The sequence below is a fragment of the Ziziphus jujuba genome, chromosome 8 (genome assembly GCF_031755915.1).
Source record: "Ziziphus jujuba cultivar Dongzao chromosome 8, ASM3175591v1".
NCBI classification, from domain to species: Eukaryota; Viridiplantae; Streptophyta; class Magnoliopsida; order Rosales; family Rhamnaceae; genus Ziziphus; species Ziziphus jujuba.
Window position 1 is genome coordinate 10,858,342 of NC_083386.1, and position 24,513 is coordinate 10,882,854.

Here is a 24,513-nt window from a genome sequence, read left to right on the forward strand (position 1 = left end):
ATTCCTCGCATATTTTGATATGTATTCTTGTCGGAATGAAAATGGCCCGATAAGCTCTTTGGAGGGGGGTGGCTAGTCGGCGAGTTGTTGGGCTAAACCACTAGCATAGGTGAGAACTTTTAATAGCGTGCTTGTAAACCTCTCTGCTGTTCTCTCTATCGAGACCGAATAAAACGAACGCATTTCCAATTCATCGTATTGTTGCCTTGTTTACTGACCCCTTTTCTAACGATTGTGTGATTACATGCTTTATTTTATTGCTTACTTGGTGCATGCACAATACTAATATCGTGTGGGTTATTTGCTTGCGAGGGACATTAACGGTTGGCTTACTACCCGCGATGGGCGAGTAAGCACCGCACGACCCCGTTGTACGCTTAGAGCGGCGGGACCGTGACACCATGCATGTTACTTGTATATAAAAACCTGATTGCACTTTCTTCTAGATAAAATAAAATAAGATAAAACTAGCCAAATATTAGAATAATAGCACTTTAATATCCTTAGCTTGTATTTTAAAAATTTAAAAATATTATGATTCATTCAGATCTTAAACTTACAATTTATTTACAATTTTGTCCAAATTGATTGTAGGTTATCTAAAATTAAAAATTTAATATTGAATATAGATTATGCGCCATATAATATGGTATTAACATGGGTACGAAAACAAGATATTACATATATTTATTAGTCATTACATATATTTATTTATCATATATATATATATATATATATATATATGTATATTTATCATATATCTTGGTGAAAACTTTGACATTCAACAAATATTAGATAACTTTACCCAAAAAAATTATAATAATAGAGAACCGAAAAATATATAAGTATGTTACATATCTCTTTCATTCATATGTGTTGGTACGATTAATAATATTCATCGCAAAATGGACTATATATATTACAGTTTTAAGTACATTTTCATTGCATATTCCCCATTAACGCCATCAAATACATGTAGCTGTTCACTTACATTTGCTAATGTTCCAATCATATGTGATATGTGCAAATTAATGACTAGTCCAAATAAGCCTTAAGAGTAGGATTTAATTAACTTAATTATGCATTATTCTTAAATCACTCAGATAATGACTCTGTATATATCATTGATCAATCCAACATGGCCGCCTTTAAGTCAAACCGTCCAAGCAATTATGTACTAACCAATCAAATTAATTTGATTTTTCAAGATAAGCCTGAGTACATATTGTTAAAGTAAATATTATATAACCCATTATTGGTCCACGGCTTCCTATAAGTTCGAATTTTGCTGAAGTTAAAATCATTTTAATTTCAGCATGTACCAAAGCAGCAGATTCTAGTTTCAATTCTTGCAATTTTTAAATCATATAAATTTTCACTTTCACATGCTGGATCCGCAAAACGAAATTTGTGATAGGAATAAAGTAGATTTTTAACCTATTATTAGGCCATCTCTTATAAACTTGACCTTTATATCAGAGAGAGAGAGAGAGAGAGAGAGAGAGAGAGAAAAGGATACGCGGATAAATTATTGGATTTATAGACTATTCAAACAATCACACTACTCAGAGTAAGATTCAAGCCATGGGATCTGCGGGTCAATGGGTCAATGTTCTACAAAGGCTGCCCATATATAATATAATACAAACGCGTCGATGCCACCAATTTCTACGCAACCATTCTCGATATCTGTTTCCATTAACAAAAAATTTTAAAAATAAAAAAATAAAAAAATAAAACAAAAAACCATTCTCTGTTTCTGTCCCTCTCAAATTGAACTTTGTGGAATAATATAATTTTTAAGCCAAATCCTTAAATAAATATACGGGAATTTTGGCAGATTATCATGAGGAAATATCAATAGTAGTAGTGAATTTGTGATAGCTTAGCTAAAGTATAATGCTATGAGATACTTAAAACTCTTTGCAAGCTGATTTGGATATTGCAATTTTAATTGTAAAAAAAGCATAAAAAGCATAAAATTAATTAAAAAACCCATGTTCGGATTATCATGAATATCAACAAAGATTTAATTTACTTATCCAAAGTCCTCAAATTATTAATTAATTATAAGAATTACTGACAATTAATCCAATTGCTTTACCTACCCATAAAAAATAATAATAGTAACACCAAAATAGATTACTTAAAGGTAAAAACGTGCATTCCAACTTAGGTTGATCCACTAAAAAAAAAATAACAATAATAATAATATATAGAACAGGAATCCAGTGAATATATTTTTGATACTAATTAAGAGACTGAAAAGGCGTGAGAGAGACAAATTGCACCTCTTAACGATCTCAAAAGACAAGAGGTCAACTCGCGCATGTCTCAGGCACTGTTTTTTATAAATTTAGCTTTTCGAAAATTGAACATAACGAAAAAGTTATTAAAGAATTTTCTTTTTAATGTTATTTTTCTTGTCCTTCCTTTTTCATCTTTGCATAAATGAACAGAAAGCAATCCAAGCACTCATAATATATCTTCTACTTGTCCTGAATCCTGATCACATGAGGGTGAGAATCGAGATCTCAGTCAATGCGTTTACAGGCTGCATCAAACTGGCATGACCAGTAACCCGTGTGTAGTATTTGAACTGTCTTCCTAGTTATACTGGGAATCTTTTAGATAAGCTTTAAGGCCTATTATAATATATCTATAAGGCTAATATAATATGTCTTCTACTTGTCCTGAATCCTGATCACATGAGGGTGAAAATTGAGATATCAGTCAATGCCATTACATAGGGATGTCAACAGTGCGGGACGGGACCGGTTTACATAGGGATGTCAACGGGACAGGGCGGGATCGATGTTTAAAATCCCACTCCTGTTTCCGTGGGAAATTTTACATCCCATCTCTGTGATTTCTCCGTTTCTTTAGGTGCGGGGCGGGATCGGAGATTTTGTGGGGTAGGGACAGGATGGGACGGTTTTTCCCATTTTGTTTTTTAATTAATATTTTTTTAAAAAATTTATATAAAAAAATTATTTTATGATTAAAATATAAAAAAAATGACTACCAATAAAAATATAATAAAATATATCAAGGAACAAATTTACAATTATAATTAAATACATATTTAGAAAAATAAATAATAAAAAAAATGATTTTACATAAATAAAATTTTATAAAAAAATAATTAATAAATAAATAAATAAATATATATATATATATATATCGGGGCGGGTTCGGGGCGGGGTTATTATTCCCCGTTCCCAGCCCGTCCCCGACTCGGTTTTTAGGCATTTGCTCCGAGCCCTCCTCGCATCCCGGAATTTTTGGGGAAAAACCGTCCCGTTAGGGGCGGTGCACCGCGATTTTGGGGATGGACGGGGCAAATTGACATCCCTACGATTACACGTTGAAAGTAAGCCAAATGACGTGCCTCTTCTTATTAATTTGATGAATCAAGCTGTCAAAATTTTCAAAACCAGGAATGTTCATAAAAATACAGAGTTGAAGCTGGGGAAGTGTATTGTTAAAACAGCTCAGGTTCGTAGGGTATTTAAATTCTAAGCTTTGGAATTAGTCAATTGACTTTTATTTGTTTTTGCAATTCTAGAAGAAAATCGTTCAGATCAATAATTCATTTTTTTAATTATTTAATGATCATCCATGATAAGAGGATTCAACGAAAAAACGAACCATTTGCTAAAATAGGATTATGATACAATTTTCCCTTATTTACTATTGAAAAAAAAAATGTGTGGAATAGGTTGTAATTTCAATTAAATTTATACTAGGGAAGAAAACAAATAAAAGAGAGATGAAGGCTTCATGATCTTTTTTTGCTTTTTAATTTGCACTAAAAACTCAAATTTGGGCAACCATCCTCCTGTGTGAATACTGAACATACACCATTTATAACAATCAAAATAATGTTGATATGTTATCCATGACATTGAAGCTCTAAAGGAGCACTCAACTGAAGCCGTTCATCAAAGTCATCCATGATCCACCACAATCACAAACCCTCTGAAACTGAAGTTTTCCTACTTCTCTGTAAACCTAGTTGAGCAAAAATATCAACAGCTCCCATACCACTGACTAAGCACTACTTGGTATAACATTCCGGTAGCCTGAGAATTCAACGGGGTCAAAATGTCAATCCTAATTCTCTCCTGTTGCTGCATTTGTTCGTCAACCAGGCAGACAAAGGAAAAGGCAGTGACGGCGTTATGAAGTGTTAATATGATTAACCTCTCAAGCATAAACAAGGACCAGAGAACAGAACAGGCAAATTCTAGATTCCAAATGCCTCAGTCAATCCAGCAACTACATTGCCATTTCATCATCCTACAAATAAACAAAACCATAGACCTAACATGCGTTTGCAGCTTCAAGATCCGTGCAAACAAGTATTTAACAAATATTTAGTAGCGATCAAAGGAAGACGGTCGCCCTGCCCGATTTGGGCGATCATAAGGACCTGCCCTGTTCCTGTAGCTTTTTCCCTCATTCCTTCCTGGCCCCCCACTTCCATATCTGTCACCGCCACCTCGTCCACCAGCATCTCTATCATAGCCTCTATCTTTATCATAACCATTTTGAGGGTGCCGATCAGCACCACCATACCTATCACTTGCAAAACGCTCAGCTGGTGCATACCTGTACAGTTTAACAAGTCCAAATCAGATCACCAAAATAATTTTGAGTCTGCAAATGCCCACTAGTTTAACAACTGATTCAAAACCAAAACAAATAATTAAAAATATTAAAACTGCTTCCACTATGTACACAATGGCAGGAAATGGAACAAGCATTGCACTAGATAATGTGCCAACGTCATATTTATATCCTTAAAATACCTGTCACCCATATAGCGTTCACGACTCCCATACTTGTTTTCTCTGCTATCAAACCGATCTCTCTCTCCATAGCGCCCTCCATCGTAACGATCATCAATGTACCGATCACGATCTCGTCCAAAACGATCCCCACGCCCACCAGCACCTCCATACCTAGAATGTGATGAGAATGAACCACCACCACCACCTCGGCCACCGCCTGACGAGGGGCAATCTCGAGCCCAATGTCCTGGGCGTCCACACTTGAAGCAGTCATCTTGTCCTACAGACCTATCTCCTCCCACATAGCTTCTCCTGCTACCAGACGAGTAGCCTCCCCTGTACCCATGATCCACATCCTCACCACCCATTTTTGGTTGGGCCTTGTTTACTGAGATTGTTCGATCACCAAACTCCCGTCCATGCATTTCCCTAATCGCATCTTCCATTCCCCGACGATCAGAAAATGTAATAAACCCAAATCCACGTGGACGGCCAGTATCTCTTTCCATCATGATCTACATATATACCACATTAAGGTAACTCAAGCAGGCAATAGCAGGGTGGATAGTAAGCAAGCACTAAATTTGCTGCAACATTATGCCAATACCAAGCATTAGCATAAATAGTAAGCAAGCATTTGCTGCAATGGTGATCAAACCAAGAAGTGCATTTAAGAAATGAATGATGGACACAAAAGAAAACAAGCAAAATTTTACATGAAAAGAGTAGAGTTTTCATCACAAACAAGGACAAATAGCAACCTTAGATCATCTAAATCCTGAGCTAGTACTTCCCAACTTAAGCAAGTGAACATGTCAAAAAGAAAATGTGTTCATTAAGCACAATTTTTTTTTTTTTTTTTTTTTTGCCCCGCCGAGGGGGGGGGGGGGGGGGTAAAGCAAATTAAGCATTAAGAGACGACACTTCCTGAAATCTTCAAAGGTAGAAGAAAAAATTAATAAAGAAAGAGCAAAAAAAATTCCTTCTTCCCCCCCGCAATGTCAAAGAAATTCCTATAATAGCATATTCATATAATGAAACTGAACATGCAACAATGCAACAGTGCAACTAAAATTTTACAATTAAATTTCAAAATAAAGGCAATGACCCAAAAGAAGTTGAATAATAACTTTCATCTAATGGATGAAAAAACTACATTACATATATAGTAGTCAAAGTCACAGAAAATAGCAACACTAAGGTCTTGAAATGGAGCAACAAGAGCAGAAAAGAAGCAAAAAAATAATTAAATCCAAAATCCATTTTCTACAGAATGATGCATTGACAGCTTAAGTCCACAGTTGATATTTATATAAAATTTTATAGGTAATCTAAATCAAATAAACAGATAACTTACTTTTTGTATCAGAATTTCAAAACGGAAATATTCTTAGAAAAATCAGACAGTTCAGCAACACTGTTTAACTATCATCGGACAATATATAAAACCTCTGATCTTGTTTTCCAACAGAATCCGTGATAACAATCCAGCATAAACTGATAACTAAACCACCAATTAGTTAAAAAGCTCCTAATCCTCAAGCAATGATGTCCATCTTGAATTTGCCATTAGCAGTACATTCTGCTGGGGATATAGTTACCTATCCGAAAGAACTTAAAACAAACATCAAACATGGGTCCTTTTCCATAGGTCCTTTTCCTAGTTGCATAATCAATCATCTTCAACAGAAACAGTGCACATCAGCAGATAAAAGACATTTGTTGCAATTATTGAGCCCTCCACTAATCAATTCAAACCATATAGGAGGAAAAACATAATCAGGCATCGTTACAAACTGATTTTACTCTAGTGGTTTATCGTTATGCTCCAACTTTGTTCATCATTCTGCTGCCTTCATCAAATATTTATCAACCAAGTAACCAAAGTGAGTGCACTTATCAATCACATGTGGTCAAGAGAGTCTGGTATCTGCTCACAATACCATAACTAATTAAAATCACAAGACCCTCTGCAATAAATAATTCAAGACCAAGTACAGCTGTATCCCATGAAAGCATAGCCTAGAATCACATAGAATGAAGATTCTACCAGTGTAAAGTTTTGTAATCAGCATTCCAGGTGATTCAAATTTTTCTCTTGGGTGTAATAATCAAGAATAGGAAGAAAAACATCGAAAACAATTTGTGCCAATATCACATGGCCAAAAGTTTAGTGGACCTGATAAAAGCATCATCACCAAATATTGAAATTGTAAACCACTAAACTAGAAAGCAAAAACATATAGCATTGCACTGATGGTGCTAAAACTGGACTCTCTCATGTGCAATGGTAAACTACAGCATCAAATCTCACAGCAAACACAATTTCTGACTACGGGGGACAGACTAGTGTTCTGAATGAAAAAGATAATATAATTTGCTGGATGAGAAGACTAAAAGTGGCCCAAAAATTGGAGACATAAGTTGAGGTGGAAAAACTGAAAATGATCGTTTTAGGCTTCTTGATTAAATGTACAGTAACTCTATCCAGTTTAGACTGTCCATGAAAATAGAAAATCCATCTTCACAACCCTAAAATCCACACACCAAGATCGATAATGACATTGATCCCAAACACAACCAACTGATAAACCCACACTCCAAACTAGTGTTCTGAATGAAAAAAGATAATATAATTTGCTGGATGAGACGACTAAAAGTGGCCCAAAAATTGGAGACATAAGTTGAGGTGGAAAAACTGAAAATGATCGTTTTAGGCTTCTTGATTAAATGTGCAGTAACTCTATCCAGTTTAGACTGTCCATGAAAATAGAAAATCCATCTTCACAACCCTAATCCACACACCAAGATCGATAATGACATTGATCCCAAACACAACCAACTGATAAACCCACACTCCAAACTAACATTAGCCCAGTTCATTCTTGTTACAAGAAAGTAACAAATAAGTTCAGTCAGCCAAAACCAAATCTTTAATAACAAGGCAGAAAAGCAGGAACCTCAACAATCATCCGGCCTCGGAATTAACAGATGAGAGATTCTCAGTACCACCAAGAAGGCAATCAGTAAGTCAGGCTAACAGCACCATAAGTATGCGCCTAAACTTGACTCAAGAGTCTTAGACCATTATACATGTAATATCGCAATTAAACTCATGGTTGATAATCTTGCACACCACTAGGACAACAAGATCAGGAATAAAGCATGTGACATTAATCTAAGGGGAAACGAGGAATACCAACAAAGCTGGCAATGTTTAACTCTGATAAGAACACTCCACAAACTACATAGTAATAAACGGTGTTTAGACAGTATATCACCCTCATCTCCTCTGAGAACAGAAACATATTGGCATGGATCAATGTTGAAGATTACCATCAGCCAAGAATCATTTCAACACATCCCAAACAAAACCTTCACCAGCATGTTTAAACTGACCTGAATAGAAGCTCAGATGCCAATTGCTAAACAAGGAGAGTGTCTTCTAAGAATATAAAACTTTTCCAACAAATAAATAAAACTACCAGTCATATAAAACTCATTTCAAGTTCTCCAGCTTCTCAGCCACAAAACCCAAATAAAAATTAGTTATCTTCTGGATCAGTGAAAAACTTCTTCACATTTCCCACATCCTGAGTTTTCTCAATATGCATCACCATTCATAACTAATTTTTCTTGTAAATCCCAACCACAGCCCATTTCATGACAGTAACCTACTCTGCCAAATAAAGATGAAACAGAATCAGTTAATTAACTGCTGCTGTTTTCCATTATCATATTCCACAGATCCAAAAACCAACTGTGCATGTGACTACCTCTTCTCTTGAGAATTTAAAATACCCAACTGTAATAATCTATTCACACAAACCATATTATGCTTCAGCAACTTGCTGCAGTCATTCCCACATAAAAATGTTTTTAAACTAGCCATCAACGCCATCTCAGAAGATCATAACCACCATTCCAGGAAATCAAAAATCCAAAAAAAAAAAATAGTAGTATCAGGAACAGAAAATAAAATTAAAAATAAAAGATATATTGTAAAAAAATACCTTATATCAAGACCAAGATAATGAATTAAAGTTATGCAAATAATTAAACCAACACACTGGTGAGCTCACAGTTGTAGAAATGAGTAACAATTTTCAAAACAGAGCTTTATCAAGCTCCACTCGTCTTAATGGAGGAAGGACACTCAACAAGTACAACCGTGAGATAAATCAAATACATGATGCACAGAAAGATCATTACTTGAATCTGCAGAACGAGTCAAAAGCCTATTAAGATTTCTGCAATAATTAAATAAAATCACGAAACCTTTTACTTATATTATACCCTGTATATTCCTTGTTCTACTACTTTATTCTTCCAGTTCCAAGTAGCATAAGAGAACAGTTTTTTAATTAAAAATTAATATATATATATATATATATATACAAGGCAAGGATAAAGAGGCCTGTCCAACATATTGTGAACCCTGAAAATGCAAACTAGTATGACCATAACAAAAAATTTTGCAAGAAACGAGAAAACCAAAAAAATAAAAAAAATAAAAAAAAATTACAAAGAAAAACAAAACGAACTGTAAACAATAAGAGGAGCAGAACAGAAACATACTAATATAAGAATATTACATGCCAATTGACAATAAGGAATAAGCACCAAGAGTAGGGCAACAACAATCACAAGATTCTTAACTTGAGAACACACCAGATATCATTATGCAACAGTATAGGGAGTCAGTAGTCGAGCCACTAAGTCAATAAAATCAAGCAAACATATCAACCTCAAGCCCATGCAACTATTGCTTCATGGATGAGAAACAAGTAAGCAAACAGAGAGGGAAAATCTAGGGAAACTGAATTAAGTACACTCGAAACCCAATAAAATATCACTATCAAATTTAATGTACGCATGAAAATGAAGTTTTACAATTAAATTTTCTAAGACTGCAACGGATAAAAATTCCCACATCAACATTTCATGAAAAACTTCGAATACAAATTACCGACTATGAAAATACTAAACTTTTCCATTAATTATGAGCAACTACTTAGGGAAATTTCTGGATATATAAAATTCGCTTCTTTTTTTTTTTTTAATGGAAAACGGGAACCAAACAGGCAGACAAAAAAAAATTTTAAAAAAAAATCTAAATAAGCAGAAATGAAGAAACCAAAAAACCCAAAGTACCTGGGCTTCGACAACTTTTCCGAAACGAGCGAAAGCGTTTTCAAGCTGACGCTCCGTGACGTTCCACGACAACCCTCCTACAAAGATTCGGTAGTCTTCCTTTGCAGCCATCGCTCACCCACTTACTCTCTCTCTCTCACTGCTTTCAAACAGACTCTGCTTCACTGCTTCACGCACGCAAAAATAAAAAAAATAAATAAAAAAAAGGGAAATTCTCAGCGACACATACACACAAATCAGAAGAATCCTAAAAGCTAACACTGAATACAGTGACACAAACAGAAGTATAAATAATTAAAAATTAAATAGAAAAGCTACAAAACAACCACCAAGAAAATTGAAAGGAAATGGTTACCCTACCCTACCCTGAGGCGTTTTGCTGATGTAGCCGAATTTAGGGTTTTTGAGGGAAACCCTAACAAACTGTTAGGGAAAGTCACAGAGCGCTAGGGGTCGGAGTTTTTTAATACTACTCATTGGGAATTACGATTTACGCTCTAACTTTTTAATTTTAATTTTAATTTTTTTTATTTTTGGAATTGTTTTTTGGCAAATAATTTTTTTTTAATAGCTGGCATATTTCCTTTTTTGCATGAATTTTTGTTCTCTTTTTTTTTTTTTTTTGTATTATGTGTATTTTCAATTATACAATTAAGTGAACCCAAAAAAAAAAGAATTATAAAAATTAAAAGTTATGCCAAAATATATATATATATATATATATATATATATCCCGAATGTCCATATTTATGTCAATAAAAATATAGATTATATTCTAGATAATTTGTAATGTTAAAAAAAATATATACCCACATATCCCAAAAAAAAAATTCTTTTGAAAATATCTACCAAAAAAATAAATTTTTATAAAAAATAAAGGTCTTTTTTTTAATAAAAAATAAAGATCTTCAAAATAGATGATTTAAAATGTATTAGATAACGTGACAAACTCAATTTATGAGCATTAACTTAACTTAAGTGACCATTTTTTATTTTGAAATTAATTTTACTTTGGTTATATACATTTTATAAAAAATAAAATTTAAAATCGTTAGAGATAACTTAAATTTATTGTTTTAGATTATCGCCTACAATTTTGTAAAAGTATGAAATAAAACATCTCGTTCAGGATTGAAACTGCATACACATGGTAATTTAGAAAATTATTATTTTTAGTTTTATTTTTAAAATAATATAGATAATTTTAACTTTTTATCATATTTTTCATCCAATTTCATAATAAGCCATTGATGTGACTATTATGGAGTTACGTCACCTTGTTTCTATTATTATGCATTAAATTAAAATAAATTTATAATTAGAAAACATTGCCTTAAAAAACTTAGGAGAAAAAAAAAAAAAAAAGCTATGACCTATTCTGGAATTGAATTTCCAAAGTTTTGAACCTGTTAAATTAAAAGGTCAAGAAAATTTAATGCGGGATGAATTTCCAGCTACATTTTTTTCTTCCACAACCCAAGTATCAATTTCAAGCCTTGTTCAGCTGTGGAACTCAAAAAACTGTTTTCTGTTTTTAAAAACAGCATTTTTGTTAAATGTTTTTTGTTCTCTGTTTTTTGTTATATTATTATCACAATTACTTTATAAATAAATTCACAAAAAGATTACCCTTGAAAAATCTGTCCATAAAGGTTTTGTTACATGGCATATTAGAATTCACACTTTAAATGGTCACTGAATGGGATTTGGGGAACAAAAGCAGAAAATAGCTTTGATAGTATTTTTTTTTTTTTCCTTTTCTTTTTTCTCCACCTCCTTGTATATTGAATATCCATTTTCATTACAATTTTTTTTTTGCAATTACATATTTTTCAGAATGAAATAATTACATTAAATGAGATTACAGTTAATTTACAAGGCTGTACATGGAAGGGTACATACATTTATTTCAATCAATGGTTGAAACATGTCACAGAATGGAAACTATTTTCTTCTTATTCAGGCAAAAGAGGCAGCCTAGTTACACTAGTTCCACCACCATCACTAGTTAGTGATTTAGAGTCAGTCGTTTTCTGTAAACTTGAACTTGATTTAACAGATTTAGAACAAGTCTTCTTGTTTAATCTCGTGGGAAGTATTTGCAATCTGGGATTCAGCTCAGTACCTGAATTTTCAGCTGCCAACTGATAACTCCGCACTAGCTCAAGCTGTCGGGCTACTATTTCCGAGGGTCTTGGGAGAAGCTCTACTGGCTCTCCGCCAGGAATCACGATATACTCAATTGCAAGGCGAACCTCCTATCAGAAGAACAAAAAAGAATATTTATAAATTAGTTAACATATGTATTTGTGTATGCAAGTAATGTATTTCACCCTCTGAAAATTGCGGTGTTTAAAATTTGAACTTTCTTTTTTTTGGTAAAACCAAGATCCTAATCGGAATGACTTTTAAGTTGGACTCAGAAGAGTTAAAATCCAGCACAAATTAAATTCCTATTTTTGATATCAAATGAATATCGGAATATAAAACAGTTAACTCGAATATTGACATATTATCACAGATGGAGCCAAAGAATTACAAGAGTTCTCAAGCCTAGATCCAAAGTAATAGAATAAGCTAAAAGTGGACACAATAATGACATATCATAAACAAGAATAAATTAGGGTATAACTCTTCAAATAGAACAAGGCTCTTATTTCAAATCATCTTTTAGAACAACTGGCTTGATTGTGACTTGTGTTGGACATGACAGCCATTAATGTGCATCCTTCTTTCAATGCACATGCAAAGTGTAGGATTTTCATTGATTTAGAAGTTCAAAACAGTACTCAACACAGACCATAAACTGGTAACTTTTTCTTGCTAGGTGAGACAACTTATTGCAGGGCATTCACTAACGACCATTTAATTGCATGACCGTCTCCACAAATAATGGATTAATAATGAACTGGTCACCGACAGTTCACTATCATGGGGTACTAATTCAAAGACAACAAAAATCATGACCAACTACCACTCGTTAACATTAAAGCAATCACCACTGGTTTATGGGTTAAAAAGGAAAAGTATAAAATAATGGAATGGGAAAGATATTGCACCTCCAAGGCATCAATCTCTTCAAGAGATGGTTTTCTTTTTGGCGCATCATCTTCAATTTCAATGTCAACAGATCTTTTGAAGGGCCGTTTTGACAAAGAGCCAAATGATTCCCTTCCAAGTATCAGGCGAAGTGCCTTCACCATTTGTGCCATAGTGTTTGACTGCAAAACAGACACCACATTTCCAAATGAGACAACCACTTACATGTACTGATACAGTTTTATATACTGAAATAATAGCATAGGACGATACCTTCATGACAAATATAGGCAACTGGTGGAATCTTGCTACACCACGGATCCACGGGCTCTTCTTCATTTCAGAACCGCATGCTAGAATTGCATCTGCTGCTCCAATGTCATCAGTTACATCTACTTCGTCTTCAAGGCCCATTACCTTTGCTACTTGCTGTAAATCAGCCTCGTGAACCTATAAGAGCTCATATCAATGAAGCATTAGTAAAATTTATATGCTTGTACAAAAGTTTGTACTCTAACACAGCATCCTGACAAAATCTGTCTATTCAAAACTGAAATCTTAGTAAGCTAATGGAACCTTCAATATTTTATATAATCTTACTTCTTTCGAAATACAAATGATTTTCAAAGTATGTCTTCTTCAGATCTAATAATTCCTCTGCGAAACACAATAAAGAAAAGTAAACCCAAGAAATTTACCTTGTATGTATAGATGCGCACTGGTGAAATCTTCTTGTTCACAAATCCAACACTGCTCCGTTTCTTGGACCAGCTGGAAGAATCGTCTATACCTTCCGCATCAGACTCTTCCTCAGAAACCATGCCTCTATTAGTAATCAAATCAGATTTTCCTATATACAATTTTTCCAATACTGGAGTTGTCTCTGGAGGATCATTAGCATCAGCAACCATGTGACGGATTTCAAACAGAGGAGATTTTCCTATAAACCCAGAGATTTCTAGTTAGATTCTTTGCAGGCCTAAAAATTTAAGTTTTTGAGACAATAATTAAACAGTATTGCTTAAGCTATTAATATTTTAAGACATTCTAAAGTCAAAAAAATTTAAGCAAGAAAAGATTCACATACAGTTTACAGGTGGCCTAGAAACTTTAAATTTCACACTACATCACTTAAGAAATTAATTTAGGCCTTAAAATAAGCAGAGACTACCTGCCAATATTGCATCTACTGTAGCATCTAATCTGTGATGTACACGACACTCTGTTTTAGATATCATCTCAACAGCACATGTAAATGTTGGAGGACTTTTTCTTTCAAGAATTGTCTTCTGCACTTTCCTTTTCCTTGCTTCCTCATCACCAAGTGTAACACTCTGTTTTAAGAGGGACAATTATCGAGATTAATTTGTTATCCCTCACTGGAAATGGCTTAAGCCATAGGCTCCCATACAATTTCAATTGTACTGGAGATGATCCAATTCAAATCGAACACCAATAATCCAAATGAAAATGCCACTTTGTATGAATAATCTAATGGCACATTTGACAGAGCACAATCTAAATGGATATTCAAGTCTTATGAGTATACAAAAGAAAGCAATCGCACTGCACCTCGATGCCACCAACAAGGATTTGCAAAGAGGGATTCTTTATTATATTGTCTATCGTCATTCCATGTGCTGTTCCAACCAATTGAACTCCTCTTTGAGCAATAGTACTGGCAGCTAAAGCTTCAAGCTCCGTTCCAATTTCATCAATAATAATGGTTTCAGGCATATGATTTTCAACTGCTTCAATCATAACCTATATAAAAGTCAGAAAAACAGAGAGAAAAAATATTAATACAAAAAATTTTATAACAATTTCTTGGAGCTTTACCATTTGGGAAATAGAGCAATAATCACATTAAAAGCCATAGATTGACTGCAACACTCACATTATGCTGCAGGTTCACATTTGGAACTTGCATCCTCCTTGCACGGCCTATTCCTGCATGGGGGACATCTCCATCACCACCAATCTCATTAGATGTGTCCACAATAATAACTCGCTTCTTGTGCTCATCTGCCAACATTCTTGCTATTTCTCTGCACAATCAAAGTTGTTTTAGACTAATATATTCACTTTTGATGCGAAGTCATAAGGGAAGAAATTGTTCAACTTTGTCTCAGTTGCTCAAGATGTTCTAATAAAGTTCAATAAATGAACTGTGACTAATTCAATATAAGAAAAAGAGAGAAGCTTTTCCTTAATGGTCCAAAGAAGAATGCAGAATATCAGAAAGCATATATGTGACAAGACGCATAGTGAAACTAGATGCCTACATGCAGTGACAATTAGAAAGACTTTTCAATTAGAGAAACAGCACCCAAAGCAACGAGACAATTCCATTAACTTCGACTAAGTTGCTTGAGCAAATGGTAATTACCTGATTAAGGTTGTCTTGCCAACTCCAGGAGGTCCAATGACCAAGATGGAACCTCCCCCCTCAACTAAGTCACGGATAATCTCAGCACTTCCAGAGACAGCTCTGCCCACCCGGCAAGTGAGGCCGATTATTTGCAGTTTGCGGTTTCGTATAGCACTTATACGATGTAAAGAATTATCAATACCCGAACGGTTGTCATCAGAAAACTCACCAACCTGAAAATGGAAAAAGTCAGCTTCCAATAAGAGTTAAAAATAAAATTTTAAATTAAATCTGAATTTCTTTACATATAAAATACTATATTTAAAGTTTCGATCTTCATAAAAAGAACACTATTTTGAATATATCTACATCAGCACAACCAATCACAAAAGACCACCCAACCTATCTACTATAAACAATCACACTACCCGAACAGTGATCAACCAATTAAATATAAAACCGACACACTAGCACAAACTTTCCAAGACAAATCCATGAAGTTAACACTCCAATTAATGATTATTAAAATAAAAACTACACGTTAAACTTGGATCACCTTAGAGATCGCATGCAGTAAGTCTTCATGCTTTATAGGCTTTTCCGAGATGATCCAATCCCCGGAAGGAAACCGAGCAATCGGCTGTCTTCCCAAATCCATCACAACCTCAATCAGCTGCCCAATCTCCTGGTGCCTGTACAACTCCCTCCTCATCCTCAAAGGCAACAGCTCAAGAAACAGCTCGAGCTCCGTAGCCACCACCGACCGCGAAGTAGAAGCCAAACTAGGGGAATTAGAAACCGACCCATTTCCAGAAAAGTACCGATCAGACGGTCTCCGAATTTCAGGGGACCGAACAGACGGGGCAGAGGAATTGGAGGAAGAGATTCTCTTAGCGGCACGACTTGTTCGACGAAATGACGAAGAGACGGTGGGAATGAAGTTAGAATTTTGAAGGTAACCCAGTGCGGATGTCGGAATTTGGTGTATGGAATGCCATGAGTTGTGAAGATCAATGAGCACGAAATGTGAATTCAAAGCTCTCATTCTCTGCGTCTCTCTACGAAGAAGAAAAAATACGAAAAAATAAAAATAAAAAACACCCACAGAGAGAAAAAGAGAGACCCTGTTGTTTGATTTGCTTTCCTGAATGCAAATATATCGTTGATTTTGCGTTTTGTAGAGAAAAAAGAAGAAGGCGTATTATGATAAGGAAGAGAAGAAGAAGAAGAAGAAGAAGATATGAAGAGTGCAGAAGGAGAAGAAGATTCGAAGGGATCTCCGCTGGGATTGGAGGGAAGGTGGGGTCCACAACAAAGCAACAAACCGTTAACCACCATTGAAGCAAAAGGAGGTTCAACCACGTGGGGCTGCTGTGCGGACCACACATCTTTTGTGCACACCTCGGTTGGTAGTACTACTCTTTCCCAAAATCCAACTTTGGCTTTTGCGTCTCTCTCTCTCTCTCTCTCTCTCTCTCTCTCTCTCTCTGTGGAACTCTTCAAAGTATTATCATATTAATTTCCTCTTCTTTGTTTCTTTGATTACTTTTTGGTACTTATTTTGAACTTTTAGTTTATAGAGCTTTGATTTTTATTTTTTATTTTTTATTTTTTTTGGTTGGGTTAGAGAAAATATGGCAGGAGTGCATTTTCCATTATAATGTTCCTTCAGCTTTTTTTTTTTTTTTTTTTTTTCCCTTGTTTCCTTCAGTGACAACTTCTATTTTATTTTGCAATTTAAATGGTTGAATCTTCTATATTTTATATATATATTTTTTTTTTATTTGTTAGCAAAATTTTACTTTCATTTGTGTACCTCACCTTCCAATTTTCTCTAAATATCTTAACTTGGCTTTTCGTTTGGGACACAACTACTTTTTATTTTTATTGGTTTAGACCATTTTAATATCCGTAACTTTCTTTTGCTTTATTTTATTTATTTATTTTATTTTTATGTAGATTAGATTCAAACTCTCTTTTTTATTTTTTTGTTGTTGTGTGAGATGCATCAATATCGTCACCACTAGGAGACCAATATAAGATTCAACCATACTAATAAATGATCGAAGACAGAGAAAAAGAATCACTTATACTAGTCGATATAACATATTACTTCTTACTTATCTTCGGGGAAAGAAAAAAAAAAAAAAAAAAAGGAAGAAAAAGAAAAGAAAAGAAAAAAGAACTTCTTACTTACTTATCTTCAAAAAATAAAAATAAAAAAGAAGAAAAATGAACTTCTAACTTCTCAACAATCATTTCAAAGTCTAAGAAATTGATAAAATTTTCTTTGGAGAAATATATATATATATATATATATATATATATATATATATATTTTGATACATGGATACAAAATCAATGGCTTGTCTCTATGATGGTAACAAAAACATTTTCCCAAATTTCAACTTTTTTTTTTTTTTCCTTTTAAAAAAAGAATCACTATTTTGTGTAAAATAATAAATTCACAAGGAAGATGTCATTTTCTTCACAAAGCTGATGTATGCAGGCAACCGTGTAGAGTCCATATGAAAAGTGTAATATTTTGAAGTTATACATAATTTTCAAGTTCAAACTTGTATTATTCACCCAAGAAAGAAAAATATATAAAACTTGTATTAGTTTGACCATGTAGACAAAACAACTTCAAAACCAAAAATTTAATACAATTTTTTTTGGCTAACGGCCTTCTTGTTGTTTATAGGAGGCAGGTGCTGGTAGGCAAGGAAGGCCGCCCGCAGCAAATGATGTCAAAACCAAAACGCCATGATCAAGTTCATAATGACCTCATTGTTTTTTCAAAGTCTTGGTTTAAAAAAAATTACAATAACATCCTTTTCGTTTCCTGCCTACCAATATAAATTGTCTCATTTTCATATGAATGTTGTTAATAAAATTAACTGTACGTCATTGGTTTAAGCATTTTTATACATTCAATTTGTATGTACAAATTTTATAAAAAAAAAAAAAAATAATGTTGAAAATACAGGTTAAATTCAAACAAAAATAAAATGTAAATGGATTTTTCTATAATTTCTGAAATACAAAGGAGTTCTGAAAAACTAACAGAAGGAGATATTGATGTAAATTTCCCTGACATTTGTCGTCTAAGAAACTATATTAAATAATAATAACAAAAAGATTCAATATATTTTTTTTTTATTTACTTTGTTAACAGTCAACAATAAGTTACACCATCAAAGTGCTAATCCTGATTCCTAGGAAAATGGCTTGCCTAAAATTCCTCACCATAAAACACCTCAACTCAAAGAAATTTAAAATATACACCCAATAACTATTTTTGGTATCCACGTTACTTGCAAGAAACCTAAGATAAAATTTGTTATTAAGCCAAAACACAAAAGCACCATGTGAAGTCCAGTAGGACCTTCTTCACATGCTTCTCTCATCACAAGCACCATGCTTTCCAAAGCAAAAACTAAACTGCAATTCCACATTCCAAATTTGTTCAAAATTGTCATCTAAGAATCAAAAAAAATATTAAAATAAGCCATAGTGAAAGTTAGAGAGAACACCAGAAAAACAAAAAGGATGATTAAGAAGAAGGTGTATAACAAAAAGCTGAACTATTTTATATCTAATTAAGCAAGAGCAGGAACTGCCAAGTTTGTATCGTGTTGGTGACATATAAGAAGATTGAGGTTACAAAACAGCTTAGCCATTTGCATAAAACATTTGATGTTTTGTAACATAAGCAGTTAGCATATAGTTGCGGTCGACCGCAAAAGGTAGGTTAAGAAATGAGGCTGTACAGTAATGGAAGTAGTGACCAAATTTATTTACTTCGAGTCCCAACCCATCAGTGTGTTTCTTACATATTCTTCAATTTTATTCCTCGGCACAGAAAAACCAACCCCTTCATCGAGTAAGATTCGATAAACCTCCCATTCACGATCTTGGATCATGTGTCTAGCTATCTCAACCTGTGAAATGAAAGCAAAATGAATGGTATCGTTAGACATTACAGTGAAGGAGCTGAAAGAAACATTAGGATATCATAGAGGCAAAGAAACTAAAAAAGTTGATCAAGAGTTGGTACCGAAAAGATTCGAGTGTCGAGAACTTTGAGGGCAAGAGTAATATCATAGAAAACAAGAGGACGACCCCTGCCTGACAACTCCACAGGGTTAGCTACCAGCAGCTCAGTATCAGGACCACGACTTACCACAGCTACTCTAAGAGGACGCAAAAGCTCCATTCTTAGGCGAGAGCATAATGCATCTTGCTTGTTGGGATCAACAATTTTCTTGCTGTCAGATTGCATTATAAACAAATCCATCTCACAGTTTCTTTTTGTATTTGCAAAGAACCGTCCATATGAAATCTGATACCAACCATAAGTTGCATGTTTTGATCAGTTCTAAAAGGTATCACCTAAAGGAGACATAGATTTTCAAATACTTCACAATCAGCAAAGCTTGCAACTGAATCTATATATAATTTTCCACTACTTTTTCTGACATATCCCAGTAAGGTACCATAGCACCAAGACTTATAAATTTGAATTCTAAGATTTCCAGAATTTCATATAAACCAAATTAGATTCAAATTAGAGGTAGATAAAAATTTCTATTTTTGACAGAGAAAAAAAAAAAAAAAAGCATTTTCATGACAAAATGCCCATGCTCATCCCACAGAAAGGTTCAACATGCAAAAAAAGAATGTAGTAAAATACTTAAAATAAAGTTTGAGAAGTTTTTCAGAATTCAAATGATGTACCTGGATATTGTAATCCTTCAAGGTTCTCATTATATCATAGATGAGACCTTTGTGATCCTGACATTGCATTTTAACTAGTGTATGAGATGGGCTGAATGTATTGTCCACTGCAACTGAAATTGGGTTAGAGGTGAAACCACTTAGGTGTCTATTGGAGAGCTCTAAACTGAACATTTCTTCACTGATTGCAGATGGAAGATATGGAGAACCCTGTGAGCATGTGGTGACTTCTGGACCAGCGATATCAATTTCACAACTTATCATGACATCTCCTAAAACAGCTTTTAGACAATGGATGGTTTCATCCTTTCTTGCCTTGGTATGAAGAAGTTCTCTGTTTCAAAAATGAACAAAACTAGATTAATTGTAATCCAAAGAGGAAGCCATAATGATCTTACTAGCAACTCCAATCTCTCTCTCTCTCTCTCTCTCTCTCAACTAAAAGAAGATTTAAATATCCATGTACAAAACTAGATCCTGTTCCTTTCTCACTCTTTTCGTTTTCTTTTTTGGAAATTAATGAGAGAGGAAAAAAAAAAAAAAAAGAAGAAGAAGAAGAAGAAGTTATCAACTGGAAAGCAGAAAGAAGCCACAACGCAGCAGCATCACTAAAGATGCAAAAGAAGATCATGAATGACAAACCTGGTATCTGTAACAAAAAAAAGGTCCATCACTCTCCCATCAGGGGCAGTAGATATCTTCACTCTTTTTATTGTTAGCTCTAACTCACAAAGAACCTCGGTGACATCTATTGAATCCCCAAAAACAGAAAAGGAAAAAAGAAGTCATGGTCAAATAAAAAATATAGCTCCATACGCCATTTTCTTTGTTCAAATATCAAGATGCTTTCATGAAAGTGATCATTATTGGGGAACAGAAGACACAAACAAAAGTAATGTAACAGAGACAACAAAATGCATACATGAAAATTCTTCATTAAGAGGAATGTTTTTTATGTCAAAAAGAAAAATGAAAGAGAAAAGAAGAGAGAGAGAGAGAGACTGATTGTTGTCCCTTGCAATGGAAAAGAAGTTACTAAAACTAGGGAAGGAAGCATATAAGGATAGATTTCCTATCCATTTCAAAGAACAAGTGACATCTTTAGTAAGTTTCATTGGAATACCAATCCATTATAAAAAAGAAAAATGGTAAATACTACTTGAGTTATTCTCCTTTCCTCTAGCAGACCAATTTCTACAGTTATATTTGTTAAATGCATAAACCATCCCAAGATCTAAACAATATTTGTAATTAAACAAAGAAAAAAAAAAAATCAACCATAAAAAGTAGTGGTGGTGTCTTCGATTGACTTTAGAAGTGCTGTCATAAAATTACATCTCTTGGATAACAACACATTCCATCTTAATTTAGTATTTAAAGGGAAAAAATCCATCTGCAGGAAAGGCATGTTACCTCCTATACACACACAACTTAATTCCATTGAGCTTACATTTGGAAGACCAGATAAAGAATGCTTAAAACTACAAATAAAGAACCAATTTCAAAGTTCTAACGAATATATATATATATATATATATACATATACAAAATTTCATTCAAGAGAGCTAATATTTGGAACTCAAAGCGAAAAAGCTTAACCTATAAAGAAAGAAGCAATCTCAAAGAAAGCACACAATTTTCTTATGTAAATCACATTTCAGGAAATTTAAGGATTACCATGCAATAAGCCTTCCCGATCATTAGAGCACCAGAATTTCAAAAGGAACACATCTGATGGCTTTGGCTGCTGGTTTTCCAGCCGATAATAAGATATTCCTGATGTGGAAAAATAAGATGGACATACTTCCAACAGCCTATTCTTCAATAAGCTCCATCTTGTGTTTGGTTTACCCACTACCCCAAAAACGACGTAGCACCATTTCCCATCCGTCGAAAAATCTTCTCCGCACAAATAACATAAAAACATAATCACCAACAAATTCATAGAATTCTTTATCCCAAAAAAAAAAAAAACTCATAGAATTTAAATGACAATAGGGATTATTAATTATACGCTATATTACGATAAATATAACAGAATAAATGATGCTATCAGAAAAACCCATTTAGACTTCGCTCCTGAATTTTTTTAGAAAATTTTGCAGACAGAAAAACAAAAATAACAGAACGATCCATTATCCATTATCCATTTCTCTTTACACCTTTAATCCCATCAAAATTTTCCATAAAATTCAAGCACCAAAAAAAAAAAAAAAAAAAAAAAAAAAAAAAAAAAACAGAAAACTACAATTACCCCTTCTTCTTAACCTCTATTACCAAGAGCTCCAGATCCCAACAGTGAACATTTTCTTCCTCCAATTTGTTATATATAAATCCCGAATTCCACTTACTAAAAAGCTCAAAATGATTCGATAAAATTGAAAAGAAAAGCAACCCCAAACCAAAAAAAAAATTTTAAAAAAATAAAAAATAAAAAATAAGAGCCAAAAATTGTTACCTGCTCTGCAAATGCTCAACCCAAACCGCAATATAATCCTGCACAAATCACAACCCAGACCAGTTTTGTCAGGGCAATTCACAGTAATCACAGTGGGATCTCCTGGTTTTTCTGCTTGGCTAATGAGAACCAAATCCTCATGCAAAACGCCCATCCTTTCTTTCTTTCTTTCTCTTCAGATATACTCTGCTCTGCCTCTCACTCTTTTTTTTTTTTTTTTTTTTTTTTAGCTTTATTCTTTCTCCAAAAACTCAGAAACCCAGTGGATAAAAAATGACAAAGACCCAGATGGGTACTCTCCAAGACACTCTCTAATTTGCTGTTTACTTAGCTTCAAGATTGTAGATTCCGCCAAATGCAGACAGAAAACGAAAAAGTGAAATGGGGGATCAGAAATTCTCTCTCCTCTTCTTTTTTTTCTCTTACTCGTTTTCTACGGCCATTTTCTTGTCCCTTTTTTTTTTTTTTTTTTTTTTCCTCCCCTGCAAAGTTTCCCAAATTCTCCTATTTAATGATGGGAAAGTGACAGCTTTCAGATTTTCCAGAGAAGAAAAAAAAAATTGTTTGTTTGAAAACGTGGTGATTTGGTGGTATAGTCATGTGTCCACGTCTGTGAAAAAAGGTTTAAGGGTTTCCAAATTCCGAGTAAACAAAAGAAGGCCGGGTTTTTCTATCTATTCTCCCAAATCAAGGAAACTTCAAGTTTGGTAAGAAAATGCTTTATCAAAACATTTTTGTTAATTTTGTGTATTATTTAACCCTTTAATACCATGTGCTATCAAAATAAATTATACTATGGAAAAATTAAATCAATATTAACCCATAAAATATAAGTGTGGGAATCTTTTTCTTTTTTTTTCCTTTTTTTCTATCTTTAAATTTTGTCCAAGCAATATATTTTATATTGCATTTTCTCACTATCCAACCACCATCCTATGGCCTATGTTTTTGTGAGTGGAAGTAAGCTCTATGAGAAGTTGTAGGGTGGTGACATACTATTACCTAAGCCTTATGTCAAAAATGGCTTCTTCTCTTTTCAATTCATTATGTCAAAAATAGCTTCTAAAATAGCTTGCTAATAAAATTATAGATACATTGATAAAATTTAATTTAAAAACTTTTTAATTTTTACATTAAATTTTAAGGTTAATTTTGTGTATTTTTCACATGTGGAATCTTTTTTTTTTTTCTACATAAGGCAACCAAATTTCCAAATTTAATTCGAAATTCACAATACGAATTTAAAAAATAAAAAAAAAAACAAAATGTTCTATTTTCTTTCTTTTTCTTCTTCTTATTATTTTTTTAATCAGGAAGCATGTTCAACACAAATGTTATTGTTCTTTTCTCTATTAAAATTTGAATATAAAAGATGTGACATTATTAAGGAAATAAATGTGACACACATTTAAAAATAAGCAAAAAAAAAATTATTTTAAGCAAGTAACAAAACAATTCAAATAAACAACAATAAATAACATATACATATTAGTTGATATCTAAAATTTTGCTAAGTAGCTATGTTTGATAATTCTAGAATTATCACGAAATTGCTACATTTATTTGGACAAAATTTTATAATCTTTTTATTTATTAATTTTTTGGACATATATGTTAAATTAGATGGTGAGAATTTTTTTTTATCTTCAGATGCAACAAACATTAAACACTCATCGCCAATGTAAGAGTCTCTGACGAGACTATTATTTATTTATTTATTTTTAATAAACTCCGAAGAAACTATTATATTTAGTCTCGCTAATGTAGGAATAAAAAAATTTCAGCTACCGAGTGATGAGTTTGAGTTATTTAATTACACATTCACCCAAAAAAAAAAAAAGTTATTTAATTACACGTGTTACAAAAAGTTTACATATTGCATAGTTATTTACTTTTAAAAAACTTTAATCTAGTTCAAACTTATTAATTATAAATTAATTGTTTCACTTAAAGAC

The 24,513-nt window shown here is 33.4% G+C and overlaps 3 protein-coding genes across 13 annotated transcripts; all 3 read right to left on the reverse strand.

The window, feature by feature from the left end:
* Nucleotides 1-3,846: 3,846 nt before the first annotated feature.
* On the reverse strand, nucleotides 3,847-10,466 carry LOC107413375 (glycine-rich RNA-binding protein RZ1C). 11 transcript variants are annotated; one of them, XM_016021315.4, is made up of 4 exons: nucleotides 10,316-10,466; nucleotides 9,951-10,106; nucleotides 4,815-5,311; nucleotides 3,847-4,614 (listed from the first exon to the last, which is right to left on the reverse strand). In XM_016021315.4, exons 2-4 carry the CDS (start codon nucleotides 10,059-10,061, stop codon nucleotides 4,380-4,382), a joined length of 843 nt encoding a protein of 280 aa, XP_015876801.3. In that variant the 5' UTR covers nucleotides 10,062-10,106; nucleotides 10,316-10,466; the 3' UTR covers nucleotides 3,847-4,379. The 11 variants fall into 11 exon arrangements, with proteins under 11 accessions (XP_015876801.3, XP_015876799.3, XP_060675360.1 ...); XM_016021313.4 differs by having other exon boundaries at nucleotides 10,311-10,464; XM_060819377.1 differs by having other exon boundaries at nucleotides 9,951-10,114; nucleotides 10,311-10,458.
* A 1,173-nt stretch (nucleotides 10,467-11,639) lies between these two features.
* Nucleotides 11,640-16,550, reverse strand: LOC107413377 (protein SEEDLING PLASTID DEVELOPMENT 1). The gene is made up of 9 exons (XM_016021320.4): nucleotides 15,917-16,550; nucleotides 15,379-15,593; nucleotides 14,887-15,037; nucleotides 14,562-14,753; nucleotides 14,161-14,323; nucleotides 13,688-13,929; nucleotides 13,263-13,439; nucleotides 13,010-13,171; nucleotides 11,640-12,208 (listed from the first exon to the last, which is right to left on the reverse strand). The coding sequence occupies exons 1-9, from the start codon at nucleotides 16,403-16,405 to the stop codon at nucleotides 11,906-11,908; spliced, it is 2,094 nt and encodes a 697-aa protein (XP_015876806.3). The 5' UTR covers nucleotides 16,406-16,550; the 3' UTR covers nucleotides 11,640-11,905.
* A 2,380-nt stretch (nucleotides 16,551-18,930) lies between these two features.
* On the reverse strand, nucleotides 18,931-23,220 carry LOC107413366 (ACT domain-containing protein ACR10). Its single transcript, XM_048470541.2, has 6 exons — nucleotides 22,559-23,220; nucleotides 21,778-21,999; nucleotides 20,743-20,848; nucleotides 20,101-20,434; nucleotides 19,421-19,705; nucleotides 18,931-19,304 (listed from the first exon to the last, which is right to left on the reverse strand). Exons 1-6 carry the CDS (start codon nucleotides 22,710-22,712, stop codon nucleotides 19,161-19,163), a joined length of 1,245 nt encoding a protein of 414 aa, XP_048326498.1. The 5' UTR covers nucleotides 22,713-23,220; the 3' UTR covers nucleotides 18,931-19,160.
* Nucleotides 23,221-24,513: the final 1,293 nt, after the last annotated feature.

Excerpts from the sequence above, each read along its gene's own strand:
- LOC107413375 (XM_016021315.4), bottom strand. The coding sequence starts at position 10,061 with ATGGCTGCAAAGGAAGACTACCGAATCTTTGTAGGAGGGTTGTCGTGG. Across the intron at positions 5,312-9,950 it reads GAAAAGTTGTCGAAGCCCAG|ATCATGATGGAAAGAGATAC; the intron begins GTACTTTGGGTT and ends GTATATATGTAG. Across the intron at positions 4,615-4,814 it reads GAACGCTATATGGGTGACAG|GTATGCACCAGCTGAGCGTT; the intron begins GTATTTTAAGGA and ends TAAACTGTACAG.
- LOC107413377 (XM_016021320.4), bottom strand. The coding sequence starts at position 16,405 with ATGAGAGCTTTGAATTCACATTTCGTGCTCATTGATCTTCACAACTCA. Across the intron at positions 15,594-15,916 it reads TACTGCATGCGATCTCTAAG|GTTGGTGAGTTTTCTGATGA; the intron begins GTGATCCAAGTT and ends TTCCATTTTCAG. Across the intron at positions 13,930-14,160 it reads AGTAGATGCAATATTGGCAG|GAAAATCTCCTCTGTTTGAA; the intron begins GTAGTCTCTGCT and ends CTGGGTTTATAG.
- LOC107413366 (XM_048470541.2), bottom strand. The coding sequence starts at position 22,712 with ATGGGCGTTTTGCATGAGGATTTGGTTCTCATTAGCCAAGCAGAAAAA. Across the intron at positions 20,435-20,742 it reads TTTTTTGTTACAGATACCAG|AGAACTTCTTCATACCAAGG; the intron begins GTTTGTCATTCA and ends TTTTTGAAACAG. Across the intron at positions 19,706-20,100 it reads TGAAGGATTACAATATCCAG|ATTTCATATGGACGGTTCTT; the intron begins GTACATCATTTG and ends GGTTGGTATCAG.